The sequence below is a fragment of the Bombina bombina genome, chromosome 9 (genome assembly GCF_027579735.1).
Source record: "Bombina bombina isolate aBomBom1 chromosome 9, aBomBom1.pri, whole genome shotgun sequence".
Lineage (NCBI taxonomy): Eukaryota > Metazoa > Chordata > Amphibia > Anura > Bombinatoridae > Bombina > Bombina bombina.
Window position 1 is genome coordinate 31,044,492 of NC_069507.1, and position 14,276 is coordinate 31,058,767.

Consider the following 14,276-nt stretch of genomic DNA (forward strand, 5'->3'; position numbering starts at 1 on the left):
GGTTGATTGACACCCTCTGCTAGCGTCCGATTGGCCGTGAATCTGCAGGGGGCGGCATTGCATTAGCAGTTCACAAGAATGGCTGGTGCGATGATAAATGCAGAGAGCTTATGTTGTCGGCATTTATCGATGTGCGGCGGACATGATACGCTACATCGTATCAGGTCTGCTCGCACATTAATAAATATACCCCTTATACTCAAATGATACAAAACCTGCTGCTTACATCCACATGGGCACACTCACAACCAATACCAAGTTACCATTTCAAAAACAAAATGTGATGTATGTCATATAATTTAAATCTGAATGAAGAACAATATTCCAAAGAAAAAAAAATATTGAATCCAAAAATATTTTTTATTAATTATACAGACATTTTCCTATTTAATGGCCAATCATACTATTCCAACATTTACCTATACAATGATTACAAAGAAATAAAGCTGACTTCTTACCTGTCCATTATCTTTCATACTTTTATTGAAATAATTGTACACTTACAAATTGGTAAAGGAACCAAAAAAGAAAAGGGTTTTATTAGCACTCATTCCTAATAAGTAATTTAAAAAATAAATTTTAATAAGTTCTAGTTAAAACAAGGAACCACCTTTGAAAAAGTACCCAAACATAAAACTGAACACCTAGCCCCCCTGTTTCCTGGCCGATAGCAGCTCCCTCGAAACAAATGAATCATTGGTGTTGAAAGTTATACGGTCAATCCAATCAGTTCATAGCCGGTTCTCACGCCTACCGCATACAGACTCTTATTGGCTGTTAATAGGGCGTCTCACGAGAAAGGAATGGGATTGGTTGGGAAGCCAACAACAAGCACTACTTAAGAGGGTGGCACCGGGGCCTCGGCTTAACATATCACATTGAAAAAGGCTGAATAACACAGCCGAAACGCGTTTGTGCTCTCAGTAAGCACACTTTAGGTGCACTAACTGTTGGTTTTAACACTGTCCCTAGTCCCTGACACCTGAAGCTGAGGGAGCTGCTATCGGCCAGGAAACAGGGGGGCTAGGTGTTCAGTTTTATGTTTGGGTACTTTTTCAAAGGTGGTTCCTTGTTTTAACTAGAACTTATTAAAATTTAATTTTTTAAATTACTTATTAGGAATGAGTGCTAATAAAACCCTTTTCTTTTTTGGTTCCTTTACCAATTTGTAATTGTATGTTTGATATTAGGGTTAGCACCGGAAGCAATATCCTATTATTCCTAGCTAACTATATCTAGTGCCAGTTTCTCAATCTCTTTGTTATTGAAATAATTGTTAAATGATATGACATTTGAGATTGAGTTCATTATTTATCATCCAAGCACAAAAAGGTGACTTTTTTTCGCACATTAAAAAATATTAGTAAATGTGTCACATTCATCCATTCTAGATAAGCATCCAGTGTCTGGCAAATATGTGTTTCTTTAAACAAATGCTATATTTTATTGAATTGAATGTGCCATTAGATCAAACAGAAATAAAAATAGTAAAGTTGCTCTATAAATGTTCTCCTTCATATCAATGGAATATCAGGAAGCTTTGCAGAGGCGTGGAGTGCACAGGTATTTAAAGGCAAGAGAGTGGGCAGTGACTGAGGCTTCTCATTAACTGTACCCCTGGCATAGTTTCTAAAATGAATGCCCCCCTGAAGAGGGACATTCAGCTGCTTGAAAACGTAAGTAATCAACATTAAAAATATACCTTTAAAAAGTGAATTTTGCTAAAAGTTTTACAGCTGCATAGATTTAAATGCAGTGCTTCAGAAATACTTTATTATTATTACTTTAAATGTGGTCACATGTAACAGTCATTTGTCCGTAATTAAAGGCATTTCAATTGTATCATTCTTTATTCTGAAATCTACAGATATTGATGCATTAAAAATATAGGGAAGTCAAACTTTGTTCTCTTGGTATCCATTGTTGAAAAATTATATTTACATATCCTACACTGTGGGAGCTAGCGGGTGATTGGTGCCTGCACACATCTGTCTTTTGTGATTGGATGACTGGATGTGTTCAGCTAGCTCTCAGTAGGGCATTGCTGCTCATTCAGCAGAGGATTTTAAGGAAATGAAGCAGATTGGATAATACAAGTACATTGGAAAGTTGTTTAAAATTGTTTGTTCTAGCTGTATCCTGAAAGAAAACAATTTGGTTTCATGTTCCATTAAATGAGCAATGGTTCTTCATAGACATACTGTATATTTGAGTAGCAGGAATATACAATAATGAATATTCTGTTATATAGCGTTATTAGATTTACTGACGTGCAACATACCGTGGTGACATCTGAATCAGGAGGTGTCATCTCCACCAGGTTTATAATGTACGGCTCGTCCTTCCATTGTGGTGCATTGTCATTGATATCCAATAAAGTGATATTAACCTGCAATGAACAATTAGTACAGTTTGTGAATAACATATTTTGTGTTTTGTTATGAAGTTTAGTAAAATCAGTGGTTTAATGTTATCAAAGTACAAAAACAGATGACAGAACATCCTGGGTCACTGCAGATAGAGGCGGGACCAGCACAAAGGGAAATAAACGTAGCGTATCATATCCGACAGACATCGCTGAATGCCGACAGCATTTAACATTGCACAAGCAGTTCACCAGAAAAATGGCCCTATAAATGTGTTGTTAAAGGGTTAATCATTGCACGCACACAAACAGGAAAACCTGCCCGTTTGTGCGCGTGCAATAATTTAGCCCTCCACTTGTATCTAGCCCTTAATAAATGCTAGATTGAATGATATCTTCAAATAAAAGATTAGTTTGAGAAAAACATTTAGCAGGGGGGTGTCAATCGACCCGATCGTACACGATCGGGCAGATTGATGTCCGCAGCCTCAGAGGCAGCGGACCGAGTTAAGGAGCAGTGGTTAAGGCCGCTGCTTCTTAACACCTGTTTCCAGCGAAACAGGGGTATTTGGCCCAATTCGGGCCATGAAAAATCGTCCCCTTAATGTCTATAAAACAATGGGAGCTGCCATGTTGTAACTTAAGTTACCTTCTCTGCTGTGACCAGTTAGGGACAGTTATAAATAGGTCATTAGAGTGTGCAGCCAATGACTGTGTGGAATAAACTGTTCTACATTTCCATTTCTAACAGGAAAATCTCACAATTTCAGAATGGAATTACAGGAAAAGGGGACAAAATAAATAATGAAATTATATTGCAGAGTATATATATATATATATATATGAAACAAAAAAAGCGTGTATGTCAAAGGGTTAAAAAACCTCTCTTTCAAAACACAGAACTGCGCTCCAAATAAACCTATTTTTTTAAAATACAATATAAATATCTGGATGATGCCAAAATCAAAACATTCAAATAATCAAATAATATTGATTCATTGAAAATATATAACAGAATGAAATATATAATGATAAGATAATAAATCACAATAAAAAGGATAAGTTGGTTGGATCCCACGTAATAGTGCAGATCAATTGTAGGTGTCGGCTGCTGTATCTTATTAATCCTCCGGAATCTCACGGAGTAAGGTAGAAATCTAAAAAAATGAGAAAGAAAGCGCACAAAGGCACCTACATAGTGCAAATCAATTTAATTTAAACAATAATACAGGGGTATATTAAAACTGCTCCCCGTAGGGTATCTACTCACAAGAGTCAACCTCAAACTTGTGAGGTATGTTTGAGCATGTAGTTTGAAAGTTCCGCTCAGAACCGCTTGCTATGAAAGTGCTTAATCAAAGAAGTCAGGACAAATCCAACCTGAATGCCGGGTGTCGCTGTCTGTAACTCGAGATCTGGACAAGTATTTCTCCCGGCCTCTTATTCCACTCACATCCCTTTTTGGTAGGAGTTTTTTTGGGATACAATCTTTCTTGAGCAAAATGGTCCGTGCAGATACAAACACAGCTGATCGCAAATAGTGCTGGCAGAATGGTGAACCGCTGAGGGAGAGAGCTGAGATCCCAGGAACAATTAATGAGGATTCAGAATTCAGTCTGTGCTGATCCAAAGTGAGGCTAGAGTGATGATTCTCAGTAGTATCAAATTACCTAGCTAGGTAATTTGATACTACTGAGAATCATCACTCTAGCCTCACTTTGGATCAGCACAGACTGAATTCTGAATCCTCATTAATTGTTCCTGGGATCTCAGCTCTCTCCCTCAGCGGTTCACCATTCTGCCAGCACTATTTGCGATCAGCTGTGTTTGTATCTGCACGGACCATTTTGCTCAAGAAAGATTGTATCCCAAAAAAACTCCTACCAAAAAGGGATGTGAGTGGAATAAGAGGCCGGGAGAAATACTTGTCCAGATCTCGAGTTACAGACAGCGACACCCGGCATTCAGGTTGGATTTGTCCTGACTTCTTTGATTAAGCACTTTCATAGCAAGCGGTTCTGAGCGGAACTTTCAAACTACATGCTCAAACATACCTCACAAGTTTGAGGTTGACTCTTGTGAGTAGATACCCTACGGGGAGCAGTTTTAATATACCCCTGTATTATTGTTTAAATTAAATTGATTTGCACTATGTAGGTGCCTTTGTGCGCTTTCTTTCTCATTTTTTTAGATATATATATATATATATATATATATATATATATATATATATATATATATATATATATATATATAAATATATAAAAATCCAAAAAAATGGAAGGCACTTGTTGTTTTTGTTACGATTTTGTTTTAACAAAATTTACTGTACAAAATACATGTATATACTGTATATATACTATTTAACATTTGATATTACCATCTCAAAGTGTTTAATGTCCCTTTAAGTATTAAAATTATGTTGCCATTGAAAAGTTTTCATCTGCTGCTGTTAACATGCAGATAATTAGCCACCAATAAATTATGTTCAAGCTCATGGTCATATGCATACAACAGTGCAATAATAAAATGCCCTGAAACATGTTACACAGGGCTACCTTAATAAGTAGCAGATCCTTTTTTATCTGTCTCTAATTCACCACAATCAACATAAATAAATATACATATGATGCTTTTTAAGGAGTGTGTTCCTGAACTGCAAAACAATGGAAACTGTGCTAACAAAAAGAGATTAAAACATTTATTTTGTTTACAGAGCTTTTGAAATACAGTAAATATTTGCGGATATATACTATGCACATATATGTATATATATGTATATGTAGACACAAACATGGTAATGGACTACGCCCTTAAACTTGACTGGGTACATGTCCTATGACTCTGCAAAACTCAACCCTGGGTGCTCACCAGCACTCACAGACAGCTGCACAACTTTCAGGGACTCAGACAGTTAACCCCGCACAAGTCTGGATGTAAAGCCCATAGGGAAAATACAAAACAAAATTATTAACACAACCTATAGAAAGTCTGGCACTCTCTAGCAAGCACACAGCTAGATTAAAAGCAAAATGGAAGAGTTAGTCACAGCATCTGGCCCAGGACCACATCAAGAGATTTCCAGATTTTCTATGTGTTGTGTTAATTTTTTTTGTTTTGTAATTTTTCCTTCGGTCTTTGCACTCAGGCTTGTCTGGAGTTAACTACATGAGTCCCTGAATATATATATACAGTATATACATATGTTACTGGTAAAGCAAGAAATCCGGGTAATCCTAGGAATACCCGGGTAAAACCGATATTACCCAAGTGGCTCTGGGTAAAGTCAGATGTACTGTAATTACCCCATCTACACTATTTTTTTTTTGCCTCTGCCTGGGGGGTTAAAAGGGGGTGCCCCACCGATCCTCTGGCATCCACCCCAGGAGGACGCAAAAAAGATAGTGAAGATGGGGAATTACAGTGCATCTTATATATGTTTGATGAGGTGACTTGATCAGTCTGAGATGATTTATGATCTTAATTTGGGCTTTACCCACAGCCGCTTGGGTAATGTCCGCTTTACCCGGTTTATCCTAGGATTACCCAATATCTGACTTAGTCCGCAACATATATATATGATTTTAACATTAAAGAGAAAGAAAAATCAAAATAAAACTTGCATGATCCAGATCATGTAATTTTAAGACACTTTTAAATGAACTTCTATTTTCAAATGTGCTTAGTTCTCTTGGTATCCCTTGTTGAAAAAGAATACGCACATATCCTGTACTAGTGGGAGCTAACTGCTGATTGGTGCCTGCGCATATTTGTCTCTTGTGATTGGCTGACTAGATGTGTTCAGCTAGCTGCCAGTAGTGCAATAATGTTCCTTCAGCAAAGGATAACAAGAGAATTAAGCAAATTTGATAATAGAAGTAAAGAGGAAAGTTGTTTAAAATTGTATGTTCTATCCAAACCATGAAAGACAATTTTGGAGTTTCCTGTCCCTTTAACTTGAGTACAGATAACAGGGACACAACTTGCAGTTTTGCATCACTAAAAGGGACACTGAACCCAAATTTTTTCTTTCGTGATTCAGATAGAGCATTCAATTTTAAGCAACTTTCTAATTTACTCCTATTATCAAATTTTCTTTATTCTCTTGGTATGATTATTTGAAAAGCAAGAATGTAAGTTTAGATGCCGCCCCATTTTTGGTGAACAACCTGATTGGACAGCACCAATAAACAAGTGCTGTCCATGGTCCTGAACCAACAATTTGCTGACTCCTTAGCATAGATGCTTTCTTTTTCAAATAAATATATGAAGAGAGCGAAGAAAAATTGATAATAGAAGTAAATTAGAAAGTTGCATAAAATTGCATGCTCTATCTGAATCATGATAGAAAAAAAATGGGTTCAGTGTCCCTTTAATATAGAATCCAGCAACATCTGTAACATTAAAGCATTATCTTAAATGAATGTATTGTACCTTAGTAACACAGACGCACTTCTGAGTTAAACCTAAATTATCAGTAATTGTCTTTTTATTTGTGAACATGAAAGATAAGAAAAACTGCAGTACACTTTGCTAAATTGAGGTCTCTTTAGCACATGATTAGCTGCTGGCTTATTATCACTGTCGTCCATCTACTTGCAATGATGTGAATATGACACTAACCTCCCATAACATCAAATGATTTTACCGGTAATGTGGCACTCAATGAGATAAAGTCACTTTGAACATTTTAGCGATGGCAAACTGCAGCTAATTATGAACTTATTAATTAGCAATGGAAAGGCAGAGATAGAAGTAAAGAAATAGCTACAAACATAAAAATATACAGCTGCACATAAGGCTTCATTAGCATAAGAAAGGATGAAAACATGAACAATAAAATAAGGAAATAGGAAGATTATTAAAGGGGAATAGAACTGCAGATAAAGAAATGCGCTAAAGTCTTATAGCCTATTATTACTGCAGTCTTGCTTGCATATAACTGGGTTCAGTCCATGCTAGGGAGTTAACGGTACATGGAACCCAACATTTTTATTTTATGTTTGAGACAGAGCATGAACGTTTAAACAACGCTCTATTAACTAATTTGCTTAGTTATCTTGGTTTGTTTGCTAGGAACTAGTTGCTGATTGGTGGCTGCACTTATGCCATCATTGGCTTACTGATGTGCTCAGCTGACTCCTAGTAGTGCATTGCTACTCCTTTAACAAAGGATATCTAAAGAATTAAGCAAATTCAGAAATAGAAGCAAATTGGAACTTTGTTTAAAATGGCACACTCTATTTGAATCATACAATAAAAAAATTGGGGTTATTTAAATGTTCTATCTGAATCATGAAAGTTTAATTTTGACTGTTCTGTCCCTTAAAGTCAAGAACAAACAGAACTTACAGTCGCGATGCCAATCTTCTGATTAGGACCAACTCCTCCGTCTACAGCCCGGATGATTAAGATGTACTCAGATTTAGCTTCTCGATCTAGTAACGTTGTTGTAGTAATTTCTCCTGTTGAAATACACATTGTGGTTTAATACTAGATACAGACATACCTTGTTTTATTGCGCGCCGCTTTATTGTGCTTCTCTTTATTGTGCTTCACTTTATTGCTCTTTGAAGATATTGTTTTTTTTTTTACAAATTGAAGGTTTGTGGCACATACATACAAATGTATGCATATACTGTATATATACATACATATATAAACACATAAATACACATATTAGCACATAAATACACATGTATGCACATGTATATATATATATATATATATATATATATATATATATATATATATATATATACGCACACACACACACACACACACACACATATATATATATATATATATACATATATAAACACATAAATACACATATTAGCACATAAATACACATATTAGCACATAAATACACATGTATGCACATGTATATATATATATATATATATATATATATATACGCACACACACACATATATATATATATATATATATATATATACGCACACACACACACACATATATATATATATATATATATACGCACACACACATATATATATACATACATATATATATATATATATATATACACACACACACATATAAACACATAAATACACATATTAGCACATACATACACATGTATGCATATATATATATATATATATATATATATATACGCACACACACACACATATATATGTATATATATATATATATATACATGCACACACACACACACTGATTAATATGTGTATATATATATATATATATATATATATATATATATATATATATACAGTATATATATATATATATATATATATATATATACACAGTATATATATATATATATATATATAAACATACACATATAAACACATAAACACACATTTTAAAAAATATTCAAATTTATTTATATTATCAAATTTACTGTGTTCTCTTAGTATCCATTTGTTGAAAAGCAGAGAGATAAGAACGTGTCGGAGCGTGCACATGACTGGAGCAATATATGGCAGCCGTTTTATAACTGTTATATGTTTACAAGAACAGAAGGTTGCAGCAGTGTTTCCTGCCCAGAAATGTGCACACTTCCTCCGTAGGAATCTATTAAACAAAGAATACCATGAGCATAAAGTATATTTGATAATAGAATTAAATTGAAAACTTCATACTTCTCAACCAGAAGGAAAGAGAAGTAGAAGTGGCCTTCTGATCCTTACGCTTTCCTGAGAAACAAACAAACAGGGCAGAAGACTGACAAAAATCTTTAGTAACCTGTAGGTAAAATTTTAGAGCACGCACAACATCCAAGTTATGCAAAAGACGTTCCTTATGAGAAGAAGGATTAGGACAAAAGGAAGGAACAACACTTTCCTGATTAATGTTTCGATCCAAAACTACCTTCGGGAGAAAACCCAATTTAATATGAAAGACCGCCTTATCCACATGAAAAATAAAGTTAGGTGAATCACACTGCAGAGCCAAGAGTTCAGAAACTCTGTGAGAAGAGGAAATAGCAATAAGAAACAGAACTTTCCAAGATAACAACTTAATATCTACAGAACGCATTGGCTCAAACAGAGCCTGCTGCAAAACTCTAAGAACTAGGTTATGGCTCCAAGGAGGAGCAACAGGTTTAAACACAGGCCTAAGTCTGACAAAAATATTGAATATCTGGCACATCCGCCAGACGTTTGTGTAAAAGAATAGACAGTGCAGAAATCTGACCCTTCAGAGAACTGACTGACAAACCCTTCTCCAGACCTTCCTGGAGAAAAGACAAAATTCTAGGAATCCTAACCCTGCTCCAAGAGAAGCCCTTCGATTCACACCAATAAAGGTATTTGCGCCATACTTTATGGTAAATCTTGGGAGTAACCGGCTTGCGAGCTTGAACCATGGTATCAATAACTGACTCTGAAAATCAATGCTTAGCCAAGACTAAGCGTTCAATCTCCAAGCAGTCAGCTTCAGAGAAACTTGATTTGGATGGAAGAAAGGTCTGCGAACCAGATCCTGCGAGGCCATGTAGGAACTATCAGAATAACAGAACTGCCAGAACATCTATCAGGGCAGCCTGAGGATCTCTTGACCTTAAACTGTACCTTGGAAGCTTAGCATTCTGACGAGACGTCATCAGATCCAACTCCGGCACCCCCACTTGAAGATTAACCTTGAGAACACCTTTGGATGGAGAGCCCACTCTCCGGGATGAAAGGTCTGTCTGCTCAGAAAATCTGCCTCCCAGTTGTCCACTCCTGGAATGTGGCTGGCAGATATGAGACAATTGTGAGCTTCCACCCACTGAATTATGCGAGTCACCTCCTTCATGGCCAAGGAACTTCGAGTTCCTCCCTTGTGGTTGATGTAAGCCACTGAGGTGATGTTGTCCGACTGGATTCTGATAAACCGGGCTAAGGACAACTGAGGCCAAGCCATCAGGGCATTGAAGATCACTCTCAACTCCAAGATGTTTATGGGGAGAAAAGACTCCTCCTAAATCCATAGACCCTGAGCCTTTAACGAGTCCCAGACTGCTCCCCAGCCTAGCAGGCTGGCGTACGTGGTCACAATCCCCTATGAGGGTCTACGGAAGCATGTGCCCTGAGAGAGCTGATCCTGAGAAATCCACCACGAGAGAGAGTCTCTTGTCAACTGGTCTAGATCTATCCTCTGAGACAGATCTGAATGGTCTCCATTCCATTGTATGTGCATGCATAATTGTAGAGCTCTCAAATGAAATCGGGCATGGGGAATGATGTCCATGGAAGCGACCATCAGACCAATTACCTCCATGCATTGAGACACTGATGGCCGAACAGTAGACTGGAGAGAGAGGCAAAAGGAGAGAAGTTTGGATTTTATCTGTCAGAAAAATCTTCATAGATAGGAAATCTATGATAATCCCTAAGAAACACACCCTTATAATTGGAACAAGGGAACTCTTCTCCAGATTCAGCTTCCATCTGTGGGAACGTAAAAAAGACAACAAGATCTCTGTATGAGAGTTTGCTAGTTGAAAAGATGGCTCCTCAACCAATATCTCATCCAGGTAAGATGCCACTGCAATTGCCTGAGACCTGACAAGTACCAAGAAAACCCCCAGAACCTTAGTGAAAACTCTGGGAGCTGTGGCAAGGCCAAACGGAAGAGTAACACATTGAAAGTGCTTGTCTACAAAAGCAAATCTCAGGAACTGGTGATGATCCCTGTGGATGGGAACATGAAGATAAGCGTCCTTCAGTTCTATGGTCATCATGAACTGACCCTCTTGGACCAAAGGAATAATGGAACAAATGGTCTCCATTTTGAAGGATGGTACCCTGAGAAATTTGTTGAGACACTTTAAGTCTAAAATGGGTCGAAAAGTTCCCTGCTTTTTGGGAACCACAAACAGATTTGAATAGAATCCTAGACCATGTTTCCTTACTGGGACTGGAATAATCACTCCCAGGCAGGAAAGGTCCTGAATGCAGCTTAAGAATGCCTCTCTTTTTACCTGATCTGCAGGTAATCTGGAGAGGAGGAATCTGCCCCTGGGAGGACAAGTCTGGAACTTTACTTTGTAACCCTGAGATACTATGTCCACAGCCCAAGGGTCTGGAACATTGCGCATCCAAGCCTGTTGAAACAAGGAAAGTCTGCCCCTCTATTGATCCAATCCCGAACCGGGGGCCGAACCGGGGGCCGACCCTTCATGCAGACAGCCTCAGATGAAGGCTTCTTTGAGTGCTTCCCCTTATACCAAGTCTGATTGGATCCCCAAGATGACTTGGACTGCTCCAGCTTGGAGGAGGTAGAGGAAGACTTTTGACCCTTGCAGTTACGAAAGGAGTGAAGATTTGAATTTTGACGTCCCTTAGGTTTATTCTTCTTAGCTTGTGGTAGAAAGAACCCCTTTCCACCTGTAATTTCAGAAATTATCTCCGCCAGACCAGGACCAAACAGGGTCTTGCCCTTATAAGGTAGCGACAGGAGCTTGGACTTGGAGGTAATATCAGCTGACCAAGATCCAACAGAGTTTTCTCTAAAATCAATTCGGTCAAAGCATCACACCAATAAGATGCTGCACTTGTTACCATGGCAATACAATCTGCAGGTTGCCATTGTAGACCCTGATAAACATACATTTTCTTTAAATAAGCTTTTTGTCCATGGGATCCTTAAAAGAACAGCTATCCTCTAGGAATCGTGGTTCTCTTGGCCAGAGTAGAAATAGCCCCTTCTACCTTAGGCACAGTGTGCCATGCGTCCCAAATGGAGTCAGCAACAGGAAACATCTTTTTAAAGACAGGAAAGAGGAAAAAGGAATTCCTGGCTTATCCTATTCCTGTGCAATGATCTCCGACACACAGTCTGGAACAGGAAAAACTTCCACAGAGGAAAGAACATCATAGTATTTGTTAAGCTTACTAGATTTTTTAGGGTTGACCTCCTTTAGAAGTAAACAAAGGTGTTCAAGCTTAAATCTGAAGTTTACCTATTCAGAATCAGTCAAAGCATTTATACTGTCGGAATCTGAGATTTCACCCTCAGAAGCTACCGAGGTATCCTCCTCATCAGACTTATGACGGAGGTCAACATTTGCAGCAGTAGAAGGGACAGACACCTTACTATCAGAAAAATGTTTTGATTTCCTCTTGCGCTTCCCCATCATGGGAAAAGCAGATAAAGCCACAGATACCGCAGAAGATATCTGTGCAGCAAAATCTATTGGCAAATACACTCCTCCAGGAGACTGAGAGGAATTGCAGGGCACTGCATGTGATGCCATTGAGGCTTGGGACGTTTGAGGAGAAAGCTGTGGCATATCCTGAACAGCATTATCCTGAGAGACTATAGGCTCAGAAGGGAGTAATTTATCCTTTGATTTTAAGGTCCAATCTAAGCAAGAGGAGCAAAATTGCATAGGCAAAACAATTTGGGCCTCTAAACAATTAACATTTATCAGAATCAGACCCCTGTTTAGTAAAATTAAATTGCAAAAAACAAGTACTGTCCCTTTAAATTAGCGCTAAAAATGCTAATACCTACTTAGGGAAAGAATAAAATTTGTACCTCTACACCTCAGACAGTCTGAGATGCCCTACCTGAACCTGCAACTTTTACCCTAAGCACAAAAACCTTCTGTAGATTGAGCAAACAACCGCCACAGCAGAGAGCTCACTTAGGGCTGACGCCGCTCTGGTCTGCAAGCGGAAAAGCATGAGGGCATGTGAGCGGCTGTAAAAAGAACTGCGCAACAAGAAAAAGGCGCGTGTTCCTGCCCTTAATAGTAAAAATGGGAAAACAGCCATTTAAATAAATTACATGTTTACTCCTAAAAAAAAGTATTTGCCACAAGGTCAACAGTCCCATAAACATAAGGGAAATTATTAACCCCTTAGTCTCCACACATACACAAGTGCCTGCACACTGCCCCAAAGTAAATCCTACACAAAGGATTAAATATGTCCCAAAATAATAGTGCAGAAATAATTATCCCAAGTGCAAGTCTCTCATACCTATAAGACAAAAGCACTAACCTGCAAATCCAGCTGTTGGGCAGAAAGACAGCTCACAAGTGGCTAGATTAAGAGTTTTGCGTTAGGCTTAAAAAGCAGCGTTAGCCTGTCCTAATGCTGCTTTTTAACGCCCGCTGGTATTACGAGTCTTGAAGTTACAGGCTCACCGCTCACTTTTTTGGCCAGACTTGGAAATAGCGCAAATCCACTTACGTAAATTGCGTATCCTCTTTTTTCAATGGGACTTGCATAGCGCCAGTATTTCGAGTCTGCTGACACCTACCTACATTGGAACAGCCAATATAATGCCAGCTCAATCCTATTGGCTGATTGGATCAGCCAATAGGATTTTTTCTACCTTAATTCCGATTATCTGATAGAATTCTATCAGCCAATCGGAATTGAAGGGACGCCATCTTGGATGACGTCTTTTAAAGGAACCTTCATTCAGTGTTAGCAGTCGGATGAAGAGGATGCTCTGTGTCGGATGTCTTGAAGATGGACCTGCTCCACGCCGGATGGATGAAGATAGAAGATGCCGTCTGGATAAAGACTTCTGCCTGTCTGGAGGACCACTTCGCCTGGCTTGGATGAAGACTTCTCCCGGCTTCATTGAGGACTTCAGCCCGGTTGGATGAAGACTTCTCCTGGTAAGGTGATCTTCAAGGGGTTAGTGTTAGGTTTTTTAAGGGGGTATTGGGAGTAGGGTTGGTTGTGTGGGTGGTGGGTTTTAATGTTGTGGGGGGATTTGTAATTTTTTTATAGGTAAAAGAGCTGATTACTTTGGGGCAATGCCCTGCAAAAGGCCCTTTTAAGGGCTATTTGTAATTTAGTGTAGGAAAGGGCTTTTTTTATTTTGGGGGGGCTTTTTTATTTTGTTAGGGGATTAGATTAGGTGTAATTAGTTTAAAAATCTTGTAATTTGTTTATTATTTTCTGTAATT

At 38.1% G+C, this 14,276-nt stretch overlaps 1 protein-coding gene across 1 annotated transcript in view; it reads right to left on the reverse strand.

The window, feature by feature from the left end:
- Positions 1-14,276, reverse strand: part of CDH23 (cadherin related 23) — a 1,210,211-nt gene that overhangs the window by 423,540 nt on the left and 772,395 nt on the right. The window contains exons 20-21 of the mRNA XM_053692025.1: positions 7,718-7,830; positions 2,282-2,389 (exon numbers count right to left, since the gene is read on the reverse strand). Of these exons, the coding sequence (XP_053548000.1) occupies positions 2,282-2,389; positions 7,718-7,830 (221 nt within the window). The remainder of the gene's footprint in view (positions 1-2,281; positions 2,390-7,717; positions 7,831-14,276) is intronic.